This window comes from Hydractinia symbiolongicarpus, chromosome 2, assembly GCF_029227915.1.
Source record: "Hydractinia symbiolongicarpus strain clone_291-10 chromosome 2, HSymV2.1, whole genome shotgun sequence".
Classification (NCBI taxonomy): Eukaryota; Metazoa; Cnidaria; class Hydrozoa; order Anthoathecata; family Hydractiniidae; genus Hydractinia; species Hydractinia symbiolongicarpus.
Window position 1 is genome coordinate 35392285 of NC_079876.1, and position 15650 is coordinate 35407934.

Consider the following 15650-nt stretch of genomic DNA (forward strand, 5'->3'; position numbering starts at 1 on the left):
TCTGTCTAAAAACATTATTATGAACATTTTACTGGACTTTCCGTCCTTGTAAACTTTGAATATACGTTTTAAAAACCAAAGACATGTCGTACATTAATTTTTAAAAATTGTATTTGTATCTACGAAAAATTTAATAATATTAACACACAATTATAATTCTGATATTACGGATATCTAAATGTTAACACAATAGATTATACTTTATTAAGGCCTTAAGACAAAATATTTATAATTTCAAATATACTTGTAATGTAGAATATATCTAATCCAACCAATGATTTTAAGAAGTATTCCCATATTTTTTAGTGTCAACGAAGGTGTCAATCCACCTGTTGGGGAAATTATGAATCCGTACGTATTATTTCATATATATACTTTTGCTACTACTATATAGAGATAAAATGTGCATTTAACATACTCAGACAAAATATTAACTGCTTTTCATTCTAATAAAAAGCATACCTATATTTTCACACAATATGATTTAAATTCCTTTTTGAATCCTTTTATAAGGCCTTAAGACAAAATATTTAAAATTTCAAATATACTTGTAATATAGAATGTATCTATTCCAATCAATGCTTTTAAGAAGTATTCCCATATTTTTTAGTGTCAACGAAGGTGTCAATCCACCCGTTGCGGAAATTATGAATCCGTACGTATTATTTGATGTATATACTTTTGCTACTACTATATAGAGATAAAATGTGCATTTAACATACTCAGACAAAATATTAACTGCTTTTCATTCTAATAAAAAGCATACCTATATCTTCACACAATATGATTTAAATTCCTTTTTAAATCCCTTTTTTAAGGCCTTAAGACAAAATATTTAAAATTTCAAATATACTTGTAATATAGAATGTATCTATTCCAATCAATGCTTTTAAGAAATATGCCCATATTTTTTAGTGTCAACGAAGGTGTCAATCCACCTATCGTAGAATTCATCGCTCCGTACGTATTAGTTGATGTATCTATTTTTGCTACTACTATAGGGAGATAAAAAGGTAGATTAAAAACACCCAGACAAAATAATAACTGATTTTTATTCTAATAGAAGGATTACCTGTGTTTTTAATTTTTGTTTTTAATACTCTATTTTAAGACCTCAAGACAAGATAATTCAGATTTCAAATATATTTACACATATGCTACCTTTTTAGAGTCAACAAAGGTGTTGATGCACCAAAAGAAGAACAATTTTTCGTTCCGTACGTCTTACTTATTTCATATATTTTTGTAACTAACATAGGGACACATAGGGTTGGAGAAAATGCACCCAGACAGCCCTTGCAACTCTTGCAACCCAACGATTAATATTTTTGTAAATATGAGCAAATATATTTTGGCGAAAAAGCAATTATTAACTTTAACATTCACCGTGGTTTTTCAAATTACTTAATCCTTTAACGTAAAACGTAATGTCCACTCTCATCATTACACAATTATATTTGTCACCAGATTAAGTAATGGACGAAATATGCATATATGAATATTTACTGTAGAGATTCTGATTTGTCTAATACAAAATCTTAAAATCATAAATAAATCATTTGGGATGGCACGTCCGTATTTTTTTTATTCCAAATCTTATCGTATTATTAGCTTTATACTAGTCAATAATATTTTAGCGTCGGAATTAGCAAAAAATTGCTTTCACGATTCTTACGTAACTTCTCAGAACATGTTATATTTATACTGTTTCTTAAATTTATGTTTCATCACTTCGCACAGCATTTCGCGAAATAATCTTCTTTATTATTGGAATACCACAAATATATTAATCTTCAAGCTGACATTGGTTCTAACTGAGGTGTAACTAACACGTTTTAATTTAGATTACAAAATGCTCCAGGAGTTGAGCAGTACGTTGTTCCGTACGTATCTTTTTCATTCTAACCTTCTTCTACATAAGTTACAAAAATATACATTTACTATGTTGCTGTTCGTTGATATGTCATTATATTGTTTTCTTTTATTTCAATATAGTTTTAACTGCCCTGAAGATATCAGCAAATGGATTGCAGTAAGTAGCTTCTACTTATAGATGTACAACGACCGTATAATAGATAGACCTACATGTCTGTAACATGTAGCTACCTCTTTTTAACAAATTAACTTTCTTTGTTTCTTCGTATGTTAGAATGCACCAATATGGATTCAAGAATTTGTAGATCGACAGAGTGTAAGTAATAAACAATATTTTACTTCTTTTCTTCTGATATGGTAATATGGCATATATTTCTTTAATTTAAGTTAAGGCGTGAGTATACAAAAAGGTGTGATATTTTAAAATGCTAATAATTTACCAAAACTTTATTTTCATATATTAATGCATATATTTTTAGAAAGCCTGTATGATTACCTATATAATGGTATAAAAATTATTAAGAAAAAATAAAATTTAAAGGTTTAATAGACACGGAAAAAAAAGAACTTTCTCCTACAAATGCGATCTCTTTTACAAAACTACTAATTTCTCAAGTTTGCTGTTCGCTTTTTTGTAATCACAAGACATTGATCTAAAAACGCTTTTTTAATTTTTTCATAATGTTTTTGACTTTTGGAGTTATTAAATTTTTCCCCACAATTTTATTTATTGCCTTCTTTGTTTGCCAAAGATTTTCAATATCAAAATGACAGTTATCATCTTTCTCCTTGGGGAGGTTATCCAGTTTTTGGTTAAAATGTCTTTCAAAAGCCCTTAAGTAAGGTTTAACTAATTTCACTCTTGAAAGTGCAGTCTGAAATTTATGAAATTTTCCTACTCATAGAACTCATAAGCAGCCGAAATAGATTGCACCTTATTTGTGTTGAGTGTTGAAAAAAATGTTGATAGAAAATAAAATGCAAATTGCACTCTTAGATTACTAATGACAATAAAGCAACACATGTTTATCAGGTGGTACGTTTACTGGCTGTCAGTATTTGCTCTAAAAAATTGATTATTATTTTTGTGTCATAAGGAAATGAATATACAATCACATTGAAAAGCTATGTGACAAGTTTAACAAAAATTTATTTCGCAATTATCTGTGATTATCATTTTTTTTTTCTCCTCATATTTAGTATCCACTAATTGTATTCATATACATAAAAGAAAAAAGAATTAATAAAATTTTCATTATCTCTTTTCGAAATATATGCGGTAGAGAGTACAATATGGTAAATGTTTATCTGCTTATTAGGCGTAGTGAGGCAAGAAAAAAATATATCAGGCATAATAAAAAATTTCATATCTTGTCATATTGTACGAGGTTTTAGTGTAAAAACTCATTTATTATTGGTGCCAGCAAGCTCAAAAGATGATTTCACAATGAGCCAAAAATACAAAAAAAGTATCTTAGTATCTTATAAAAGTATCTTAAAAAAATACATATAAAAAAAATTAAAGAAAATGAAAAACGAATAACCAATAATAAATATTACTTTTTTGCGACTACTATACATTGTGAGTTGTGTTCTTTTGACAAAAGCTCATTTTTTTACAGATATTAAATAACCATTGTTGTAAACAATTGTCGATAACATTCGAAATTGTTTTTAAAATTCGATTATTTTTTGTTAAACATCGTTGTTCTGCTTTCACTACTCATTTTTTTGCGTAAAACGTTACTTTAGTTTCTCTCTGAAATAGAACGTTATATATAACTTTTACACCAATCAACAAAGTGTAAAAGTATAAAGTTTTTGTCGCTTTGAATTCCAGGAGATACAAGAGAATTTAAAGAGTCAAATCAAGAAAATGGAGGTGAGGCAATTATCTTATTGCTGTGCCCTATCCCCCAATCTTAAAAATGTTGCTACATTTATTGAGCATCACAAACTTTAAATCTGTTTTGTTAACACTTATGCATTAGAATTTTACTTAATTATATTACCAAGCAAAATCATACATGTTTTTTTGTTTTTTGTTTTTCAAAAAAAAATTCAAAAAAGTGAGATCATCGACTTTAGAGCGCTAAAAGACAATGTTAACATACAGTTAGTAACAAACAAATAGCTAAATGTTTTATATTGTACATATACAGAGTATTTATTATTACATTCAGAATAGTTCCTGTTGTATTTATAAATTGCAGGAAAACAATAAAAAGATCCTGGAAGAATTAAACAATGCGAAACAACAAATCGAGCAACAACAAAATATTGAAGTAAGTTCATTAGCGTAGAAATTATATTGGCTGGGACTTTGTCAAAGAAATAAATAAAAAATATTTACAAAAGAAACAAAATTAACATGTGTTTAATAAACAAACAAATAGCTTAAAGGGGTTACAAAACGTTTGTTGGTTTTCGACTTTAGTGACTGACAAAAAAGTCAAGCTAATGGCGGTGAACTTAAATATAATATTAGGCATCCAATAACAACTTTAAATGACAGAAAAGAACCTTACATTTATTGGATGTTCATGATTTATTCGATATGTTATAAGTATTTGTTTGCTTTTAACTCAAATTTTATAACAAGATAAATTTTTTATAGAAACATACGTGTTTATTGCACATAAAGCCAGCCTAAGCAACAACATTGACTTTAAAATTTTTACCTTTTTACCGCTAGTAACATAGCATTTTTTAACAAATATAGCTTCTCGTGTTGTCTCTGTTCCCTCGTCAAAACAAAATTTTAAATTAAAGATATTTATTATATTTTACAGAGGAAACCTTATTTTAACGCCAAAATACACTGATTACAGAATAAAATAAAAAGGGATAAAAATCAACATAAAAAAATTAATTATTCATAAACAGGTTGTCCAAAAGTCAGTGAAAAAATGAATATAATTTTTTGCACCTCGTTTAATACACGCCATTTTTCAAAACTTGCAGGGATTAAATTATTGAATCATTTCGTAGCCCGTTTAACGTTTTTTGAAGTTTAGAATAATAGCATAATTAGAGGTTATATTAGCTGGGAGAGGTAGCAGCGTGTGAAATGCTTAGTTCAAATACGCTCGGCTTTATATTTTATATGAATTTTTAAAGCTGCATAATTTTAAAAACATAAGCTTTTTTAATTTGCAACACTAATAAATGATTCATAAACTTCTTTTAACTATTGTTCATTTAGTTCTTAATTTTCTATGATCAATTCTTATTAATAAGAGAACGCGTAGATTTATGCGATTGGGATGCACAAAATTATCCAGTCATAAAATAATAATTACGAAAGGTATTATGTCTAGTTAAATCGCATGTTTTTTTTTTAGAAAGAACTTCGACAGAAATTAACTGCAGTACCGGTAAATATATTTTTGTGTTATAGAATTGATGCAATAAATCTGACAAATTTGTATCATTTCCCGTTTCCTGCCAAGTGTTCCCTTTTTTTATGCGCTGATTTTTGGGCATGTTGGATTTATATTTTGAACAATTAATCTACTTAATATAAATACTTAATCTTTCATTATTCCTTTGCACTCCACTCACTTTTTGCGCATACACACCTGAAAAACAGCCAGAACATCATGTATCACCACCATATGAATCCAATCTTCTTGCCTTAAATAATTTAATGAAATTAATGTTCCGATTAAAAATAGAGTGAGAATTGGAGAAAAATAGCTAATAAATTTTTGAATGTGATTGCTTTTAATTTTACTAAGTACGATAGTCGATTTCTTTTTTCAAATATTTTTTTTGTTTTAAAACTTTCCTGTTAATCAAAACCACATATGTTATTACATTTAGGCTCCAGACCAACAACCACCAAGAGATACCGAAAATAACCACCCATCATCTTCGTCCACTTTAATTCCACTTCCTTCATTACTTCATCTTTCTTCTTTAAACTCTTCCTCGTCAACGTTGCGTGCGTCAGATGTGTTATGTAATCGGTTGTCTTGTCCTGTACCTTCCTCGTCTTGCTTCAACGTACATAAGTCACGTTCAACGTTTGTATCCCCTGCTTCCTCATCTTCTTTTTGTTCTTCTAAGTCTTTGTGTTCACCTAAGTGTATTTCAACTCCTTTTCCCATTCGTGGTCCTTTGTCTTCAGTGTTTCAATATCCTCTGCCTAATCTTTCTTCTATGTCACCTTTATCTCTATCTCAGCTTCATAACCTTCCTTCCTCTTCTCTTTCAGTGTCTCCAATAGTGTCTTCTTCATCGTCTACGTCGGTTTCTGTGTCTCCATCAGTGTCTCCATCCTTGTTATTGTCGATGTCTCCACCAGTGTTGTTTGTGCGGTCGCGTAATTTTGTTCGTTCTATGTCGTTAAGTGTAACACGTCGCCGTCCTATTCAATGTTCTTCACCTTATTCTATCCAGTTTCGGCCCACATCCTCTCCAAAAGCTTCGCAGCCTATCCCGGTCCCTACGGCGGACACCAATGTTTGGTGTGTAAGGCATGCTTTAAGGGACCTAAGTGGATGGCTTCGAAGGCTTTGGAGAGGATAAGAAAAGTTAAAACTTATTAAATTCATACTGTGCTCTTTTCTTTTTTTGTTTTATGTTATTTGTTAACTATTCCACAAAATTCCAACATTATCCAAATTTCATAATGTATCATAAGCATTAACTCACCTGTATCATCTGATCAAACTCACCAAGCCGTACTCACACTATAGAAACTACGAAATTCTTCTAATTGTAAGTCCCACATTAAAAAATACAATATTTGCGTGTGAATATATTGATGTTTTGAATTACGTTACAAATAAATTCGGCCATTTTCCTTTTAGCATGATATGAAATAGAAGAAAGTAATCTGTATATTTCACAACTTGTACCACCATTAGTCACAACAATGTAAGTCCTAAAACGAGATGTACCACTAGTAACGCATTATTATGACAAATTTCTTTACTTGTTTCATTTTCTAGACTTGCCTACAGGCAATTTAATTTCTTTTCCTCAAGAAACATTTTGTTTTCACATTTTTGATCAACTTCTTTGCCTCTGTTTAAAATGTTTCAGAATTGTTTTGTAACAAAGTTGGGTTATTTGTTTTATAGTATTAAATGAAAATGAAACAAGGCAATCCCTGCCGTACAGAAACTATAAAGTACTAGTGATACTTTCATTAATGTAAGTTTCGTTATATCATCATATTAAGCCAATGTTCTTCAATTGTTTTATTTTCTAATTTTGGCTACATACAAATTATTTAACTTTACCCCAAAAAAAGACCAAGTTGAGTTATTTCTTTTATAGTATTGGATTAAAATGGAATAAAGCAATCCCTGACTTGTGGAAACGATGAAGTACTTGGGCTACCTTCTACTCATATGTACAACAATGTAAGTCCCATTATGTCATATTCCACTTGTATAATATTATTACGATAAAGTACTTTAATTGTTTCATTTCCTAGACGTGACTACAATTAATTTATCTCATTTTTCCTGCAAGAAAGACATTTATTTGTACATTTCTGATCAACTTTTTTGCGCATTTATTTTATAGTATCAGATTAATTTGAAACAAACATATCCCTGAATGTAGAAACCATGAAATACGTTGGCTACTTGCCGCTAATAGTTACAAAAATGTAAGTTCTGTAATGATATATCTATCTACATTTTCATAGTACTATCGTTGCAATGTTATTTGATTGATTTACCTGTCAGACTTCGATACATGAAAATACCGTGTTTTTTCTTTTATAGAAGATCATGGCGATGCGCAAGTAAGCAAGTAAGGTGGTAGAAACATCATGGGTATGTCAAGTATTGTCATAACGGCCCTTTAGATTTTAAGCAAATATTGTCAAAATAGAAGGTACAATGTACGGCTTCTTCTACTCTAAACTTAAATTTCAAAAATTAAGTTATTGAAGCGTAGAAAACATAAGTACAATTTCCCAAAAAATATAATTGTGAAAATAGGCAGTTGTTATTGATATGTTTTTGTTAGATCAGCAACGACATTTAGGGCTTTATTTTAAAACAGTTTTGTTTTCGTGCACCTTGCGATTTGGTTACTCGAATAAGAAAAGGGATTGCAATTACATTTCGGGTTTTATGGCAAAACATTGTGTTGCTGTTCTTGTGCATTTTTTCCGCCGGAGTGCAAAGATGACCTGCTGGCGTAACAATTTCTAATACAACTTGCAAGAATAATTTAAAAACTCTTATTTATTGGCTCATCGTATGCGCACTAAATCGTAAATTCAGATTATATTTCGGGTACCCTGTTTAGCAGCTCCTTTTGTATTGAGCTAAAGCCCATTTATGTAACAATCTTAACAAAAGTGTAGAACAATTGCAAAATTAAAAAAAATAAAAAAAAATATATTGAACATGTAAATACGCCTACATTTGCTCAAATAACCCATATAATTTCTTTCGTTATGAGTAAAAGTTTAATACTAAAATATTATAATAAAATATTAAAACAAAAAACAGGAACAAAATTGATTGCATTGATTCTTTAGTACTTTTGTAGACGCAATCTTGTTGTATAATAAGTTATAAGTAACTATAAAAAATAAAATTTCCAGTATGCAATTTAGTGTCTCTTCGCGTATTCAGCTAGAATTGATGTATGTGGCATTCTTGTGACAGAATGTGACAATTACCAAAAGCAGGTGCTACTACGAGTATGTTTGCATGTGACACTATTGCAAATAATGTAAAGCAACTGTAAAATTCGCCAAGTGCAAGTGTAACAAGTGGTCGACCGCTGAGTATGGTATGTGCAACTGCGCTGCTTTTTTTGTTGAACAAGAATACATACTAGCTCCTTGCATTTTGACACTTTCATAAAAAAAATAATATACCGAAAAAATATAGGAAAATGAGTGGTTGGCAAGAACTTTTGTTTCTCTGGTCAGGATAGGAATTGCAATTGAGTTGGGATTTTAAAGTAGAACATGTTGTTATTGCGCATCTCCTACCTTTCTTCCTTAAACACAAAGGTGAATCGTTTGCGCACCAGTTTTAACGCATGATGTTGTACGAAGACAATCTGTGTCCGGCTTATTGTCTTTTAGAAAACGTTTGTAATTGTGATATTCATGTAATGCGTAATTGTGCCTGATATTTTATCTTAACTCTAAGATTATAAAGATAACATGCAAACGCGTCTTTTTCATTGTGGTAATATAAAGAGATATGATCTAAAATACATGAAAAAATGAGAGTGATCCTCAACATGTACACAGTACTTGTGCGTACACGAATTGTGTTGTCACAAAAAATTGGCTAGATTTTAGTGTGTTGCCATGTTTAAAATTGAGGATGCAATTGTCACACAGGTCTTAACATAGCTTATTGTTACTCACATAGCATAAATATAGGTGATTATAATTGAGATCGGTTTATTAGATCAATTGGTGCAGAAAATTTTGTTGTTGTTGTTGTGCATTTTATGCCCTTCATTCCCTGATATATAAAGATATGTCATGTACTTTAGAATTCTTGGCAGGAATAATTATACTGATCCCCAACATGTACACATTTTTTATGCGAACACAAATTGTATGTTTTCACGAATAAGTGGTTAAAACGTATTTGTTGCTATGTTTAAAATTGCGGAAGAAATTTTTTTAAAAGGCTTACCACAACTTATTGTTACTCACATTGCATTTCCTCGTGTGGCTGCACAGCTTGCTCGCCCAAGCATGTTTATTGTATTCCACAAAACAATTTTGCTACTTTTCAATACCAACATCAATATGGGTGATTATTATTGAAGTGGGTTTATTAGATCAATTGTTGCGCAAAATGTTGTTGTTGTTGTTGTGCATTTTATGCCCTTCATGCCATGATATATAAAAATATATCATGTAATTCATTATTCTTGAGTGAAATAATTATACTGATCCCCAACATGTACACAGTTCTTATGCGTACACGAATTGTATGTTGTCACAAAAAGTGGTTAAATCTATGAATGTTGCTAAGTTTAAAATCGTGGATGCAATGTGTTTACGAGTTTTATCATAGCTTGTTTTGACTCGCATTGCATTTTCCCAAATGTAACTGTACAGATGGTCTATCCAAGCATGTTTATTGTATTCTACAAAACAGGTTTGCTGTATTTCATTACTAACATAAATATGGGTGATTATTTTTGAAGTGGTTTTCTTAGACCAATTAGTGCAAAAATTTTTGTTGTTGTTGTTTTGAATTTTATGCCCTTCATGCCCTGATATATAAAGATATATTATGTACTTCATAATACTTGGGTGAAGTAATTATACTGATCCCCAACATGTACACAGTTCTTATGAGTACACGAATTGTATGTTGTCACAAAAAGTGGTTAAAACGTATTTGTTACTATGTTTGAAATTGTGAAAGCAATTTTTTAAGAGGCTTACCACAGCTTCTTGTTACTCACATTGCATTTCCTCGTGTAGCTGCACAGCTTGCTCGCCCAAGCATGTTTATTGTATTCCACAAAACAATTTTGCTACTTTTCAATAGTAACATAAATATGGGTGATTATTATTAAAGTGGGTTTATTAGATCAATTGTTTCACAAAATGTTGTTGTTGTTGTTGTGCATTTTATGCCCTTCATGCCCTGATATATAGAAATATATCATGTACTTCATAATTCTTGGGTGAAATAATTATACTGATCCCCAACATGTACACAGTATTTTTGCGTACACGAGTTATGTTGTCACGAATAAGTGGTTAAATTGTAATTTGTTGCCTTGCTCAAAGTTGTTTCACAATTCTTAACATAGCTTTTCTTGTGGCTCGCATTGCTTGTGGCTGCACAGATGGCTTACGAGCACGCTTAGGGTTATTGCATTTTATTGCAAAACGATTTTCATATGTTTCATTATTGATACAAAACGACATTTTCTCGCCATATTTATAGTTTCTGTTATAGTACTATTAATAATGGTATTTGCCACTTATTTATACGTAGTATGTACTGTATTATCATAACAGACTATTCTACTAAACAAACCATAAAATATTATGCAGAATTGATAGAACATTACGTATTTCATATACCATATTAGCTATTATGTAATATCATTATTAAAATTTTATCTTGTATATACTATTATGTGGAGAATGATTTGTGTTTCTGTCCGGGATAATATTGTTTTAAAATAAAAATTAAAACACTAAAAATACATAATAATACAAACGTATAACAAGTAGAATATATATATATATAAAAAAGTAACAACATTCAAATACTTAATACATTGTATCGACTGAACTTTCACTCTTATGTTTTTTTTTACTTTACCGTTTCACTACAGTTCCATTATAGCTAGTTACTTGCCGTAAATAGTTAGTCATTAGTGTGCAGTGATTTGAATAGATGCTGTCAGTTTATTAAAATATATCGGTCCTGCGCAAACTAAATGCAAAATTGAATGCAATCAGAAAGTCCTTCTTTTTAAGGAAATCATAATTCCCTTCACATTAACATTTATACCAACGTTTATCACACAAAACCAAAATATTATATCTTGTATATATGTATTGTTTGTATGTATTTACTTATTAACTCTTATTGTAAAATACTTTAGATCAGTAAAAAATAAACAATTAGCTAACGAACTTGGAAAATGGTTTCTTATGATATGTATGAAAGAAAATATCGATCTGAATAACCTTGTGAGAATCAATTGGTCAGGCTTGATATTGTATTATTATGGCGCGAAATTTCAACAGAACTTGGAAAATGGTTTTTTATGATATGTATGAAAGAAAATATCGATTACCGCCACACCTTTTCCTCGAAGTTTTCAGGCTCATTGAGGGCCTAGTACCGAGGTAAACATATTCTTATATGTTAAGCAAAGAAAAAAACAGAGCTGTTTTTAGCATAGGAATGCGGTTATTGTTTTGAATTTTTTATAACTTCTAAGTTATTATACCATACATTTATACTATACATTTGAAAGCAAATCATTTAAGACGAAACACAATTTTGGATTCTAACATAATTGTGTATGTCTTTTTAGATTATTGCCAATACAATATTTTGCAAGGTGGAAACATAAAGTTATAAAAACGGAGACTTTTAAACATTGCTTCCATTGTCACTACGAGTTTAATATCTACACTATTATTTTCGCATCACCTCGAGGTAACTTTAATCTTTTGTTATTTTTATTTTTAAAAGTTTATTACAATCAGCTAGGCAATAAATAACACCAAATGAATTAACATATTTGATAAATAAAATTCTGTTATTCAGTTGTTGCCATTGCGTGTTAAATATAATTTGGCTCAATTTTGTTAACCTTAGGTGATGATAACTTAAAATCACACTATGGAATAAAACGCATCACATGGCATTTAAAATTATAATAAAGATTACAAATTCATTAAACGTAGTAATTTGGCCTTTGGCTAGACTGGATAATAGTCAACGAATCTCAATATCACTACACTCGATGAATGTTTGAGCACTTCTATGAATTGCGCCATTTTCACCCTATGAATCTTCAATGGAGTTGTTGCGGATATTATTGCTAAAAATGTTGCAGCTGGTTTCAATCAATATAGATGGAATTCATTAAAAGATAAAGAAAAGATAATATTTTTTTTAAAAAACAATAAAATGCACTTGTAATGCATTATGTAATGGCGTGTATTGTTTATGATAGAAATTAATTTTCGGGTGCGCCCTAATAATTGTGAGATGATTGTAAAACATTGTTATTGAAACGCTACGATTGTATTGAATGTTATTGAGCGAAATTTTTGGCTTTACTCATATTATATACTTTTTATAGGCAGCATAATTACTTTTTAATAGCATTGACCTTTACACTGCAAATTAAATACATCATAAATACTTCTCATTTTATTATGACGCGACACATTTATAAAATAAAATATCATCTTGAGACGCACCCAAAAGAAATAAACGCGCCAAAAGTTATTAGTAGTAGTAGTAGCATGTTGTCCTCGTGACATAATAAGAAAGATAGCTAGAATATCTATAGAAATGTTGTGGTGCTAAATGCAGTTAGAACAGAAAGTTTATAGAACACTGTTTTCGCATTACAATGCATGCATTTTATGTTATCGCATTACCTGACAAAACTTCATCAACTCATTAACATCATTTTCACTAAAATGACGCGAATAAACATAAACGTAGCATTTTAAAGAAATAAAAATAGTTTTGTGGAATATCTTCATTATCATGTTTAAATTTATTTTAACTTGTTTTTTTAACTTTATTCCAAATGAGCCATATGGTATCAAATTATTCAGGAGTAATTGACGGATAGTAAATTTTCTTCCCAATTTGTGGCGTTGTTTCTAAATTGAACAACTTAATTTTACCAGACGTATCTTTACATTATAGTTATTTTTTTCCGCGTTGTTGTGATTGTGTAGAGTAATTTTAATTTCCATTAAATTGATTTTTTTAAGGTAGGATATTTAATGGTACATAGCTTATATCATATTAATTTGATGATCTACTACGCTTTTGTTCCTATTTTTAAGAGTTTATTCTCCAGTTTTTATGAAGGCAAATGCGTGATTATTTCACTTAGGTTAACAGATATTTTGTGTACCTTTACAGAGTTTTATGTTTTGTTTACATGTGCGCAACTTCATTGTAACTTCCTTGGCCCTAGATAATATCTTAGCTGTAGCTCACTGATTTGACTTTGTTCAATGCTTGAAAATGCTTGAAAAATGCTTGAAAAATGCTTGAAAAATGCTTGAAAAAAAAATTGTAGCAATAAAATTATGGAAACCCTATTTACTTTATTTATTAATTATAATCCATTTTTTAAAAATAATATAATTCAGTGAACAATAAATGATTCTGGTGATAACTTCTAACACAATTTTTCTTGTTAAGATTCCACTTATAGCATGTCAAACGAGAATCTGTCGCAGAATTAAATTGTAGACAAGAGAAAAATAATAACAGATTTTTTTATATATAAAAAAGGGCGATAAGAAATGTAACCTTTTCGTAATCGCATGTGCTTTATTTAAAAAAAAACTGCTCTAAATTTTAATTGGAATAAAGTGTGTTTGGCTGCCCATCGCGAATCGTCCATTCAGCCACTCATTACGAGTACGAAATTGTCTAAACCAATCACTCATGCTTCAAAGCATGACTGGATTATTCTTTTTTATTTGTTTTCTTTTACACGGGTACAAGGAATTAAAATGGGTATCATCATCTCTTGTGAAGTAACTAAGGATCCTCTGGAACTAAAATGGGACCAATTTCCTCATACTCAGTTAACCCATTCGTTTCGGAACAAATAAGTTTAGCGTCATCAAAAAACTTTTACATTTTTGCTGATAAAGGCAACGGGTATACAAATTTCTTATTTTTTTTACTATAATAGGTCTTTGCTAACGTCAGCAAAATTTTTAAATCCTCGTATCTCCTTTTATGTTAATCAAAAGGAAATAACCTATGCATTATTTTTATCAGAGTTTCAATCTCTACACAATAAAGGGGACAGGTAAACAAATTTTCGAAAAAAGACTTTTGTGTATTGACACGTACTTGCAGTTCTCTTTTCCATTTTTCTCCGTTTTTTTCAACGTACCTTATAGACTAGTATTTATTAATTTTGTTTAAGTTATTGTGCATAAAACGAGATACTTCTCTTTAATAATAGCCGTATTTTGCCTGTGTGTCGGCGAAAGCCGCGTCACGTAACGGGAACACGAAATTTTGTAAATTACCCACCGATACCAAATGCGATATATTTTTACTAACCTTGTTTTGACTGCTTTCACGTAGTATACCAATCACAACGCCTGATTCTTTAAAAAACAAACCAAGATTTTCGCTTAAAAAAACAATCAACGACTTTATCTTGACGAAGGCCATTTTGACGAAGGCCATTTTGACTTTGAAAGTGGTCATGTGTGGTCAGGTTTGTAGGCTTTTTATCTTCTGAAAGCTTTATATTTTAGTTATATTTGTTTTCTGTCTGCTTTTAATGTTAAGATAAATATATTGTCACGTTTTTTAGTCACGTAAAAATCTTAAACGCAAAAAAAAATCTTAAAAATCTTAAATCTTATTCTCTATGGTATAAGAGCTTTTATCCTACCCAACATTTATTTTTATGTTGAGCCTGTGGCCATTTAGCTAGCTCCTATATTTGGCCAAAAAGTTAGAGTATAAAAATGCAGTTTGGCTACAACAATATTCTTAAGCAATAATTCTTATGCTAAATGCAATTGGCTAGGTAGCTAGCTATATACATCTTTTATTATTTTTCTGAAAACTTTTTTCTGCAAATAAAATGGCTGAGCAATTGTTTTACCTGGACCGGTTGGTAATAACAGCCTGCTCCCTATGTTTTTCATTTAAACCAAAGTTGCAATGAAGTTTATTTTGAAAAGCGTATTACGCTTATTCACCTGTTTAACTATGTTTAACTGTACAGGATGTTTTTTTGTAGAAGGCTGTTATGTCTATGCGCATATACAACGCGGTTTACCTATACTAACGGGTCAGCCCACTGTAACAATTAATTTTTATACTTTCTTGGGAATCACACCTGTACGAATGTTCAACACTGTTTACCTGGACTAACCGCTCAACCCTGCGTTAGCAATGGACTGTTTCTTGTGTTTTCATTTAAACAGAGTCTGCGAGAAAGTTTTTTCAAAAGGGTATTACCCCTATACGCCTGGGCAACACAGTTTAACTTCTGTACTAAGCACTCAGCCCAATGTCACGAATAATTTTTAAATTTTCACAAAAACTTATTCC

The 15650-nt window shown here is 30.3% G+C and overlaps 2 protein-coding genes across 2 annotated transcripts; both read left to right on the forward strand.

The window, feature by feature from the left end:
• The first annotated feature begins 1475 nt into the window (after positions 1 to 1475).
• Positions 1476 to 7487, forward strand: LOC130630153 (uncharacterized). The gene is made up of 13 exons (XM_057443546.1): positions 1476 to 1507; positions 1845 to 1883; positions 1996 to 2032; positions 2150 to 2191; positions 2355 to 2381; positions 2873 to 2911; positions 3076 to 3171; positions 3716 to 3757; positions 4059 to 4160; positions 5081 to 5158; positions 5220 to 5252; positions 5701 to 7250; positions 7417 to 7487. Exons 1-12 carry the CDS (start codon positions 1476 to 1478, stop codon positions 6406 to 6408), a joined length of 1275 nt encoding a protein of 424 aa, XP_057299529.1. The 3' UTR covers positions 6409 to 7250; positions 7417 to 7487.
• A 3677-nt stretch (positions 7488 to 11164) lies between these two features.
• Positions 11165 to 13826, forward strand: LOC130627945 (uncharacterized). Its single transcript, XM_057441416.1, has 3 exons — positions 11165 to 11704; positions 11896 to 12020; positions 12183 to 13826. Exons 1-3 carry the CDS (start codon positions 11583 to 11585, stop codon positions 12242 to 12244), a joined length of 309 nt encoding a protein of 102 aa, XP_057297399.1. The 5' UTR covers positions 11165 to 11582; the 3' UTR covers positions 12245 to 13826.
• Positions 13827 to 15650: the final 1824 nt, after the last annotated feature.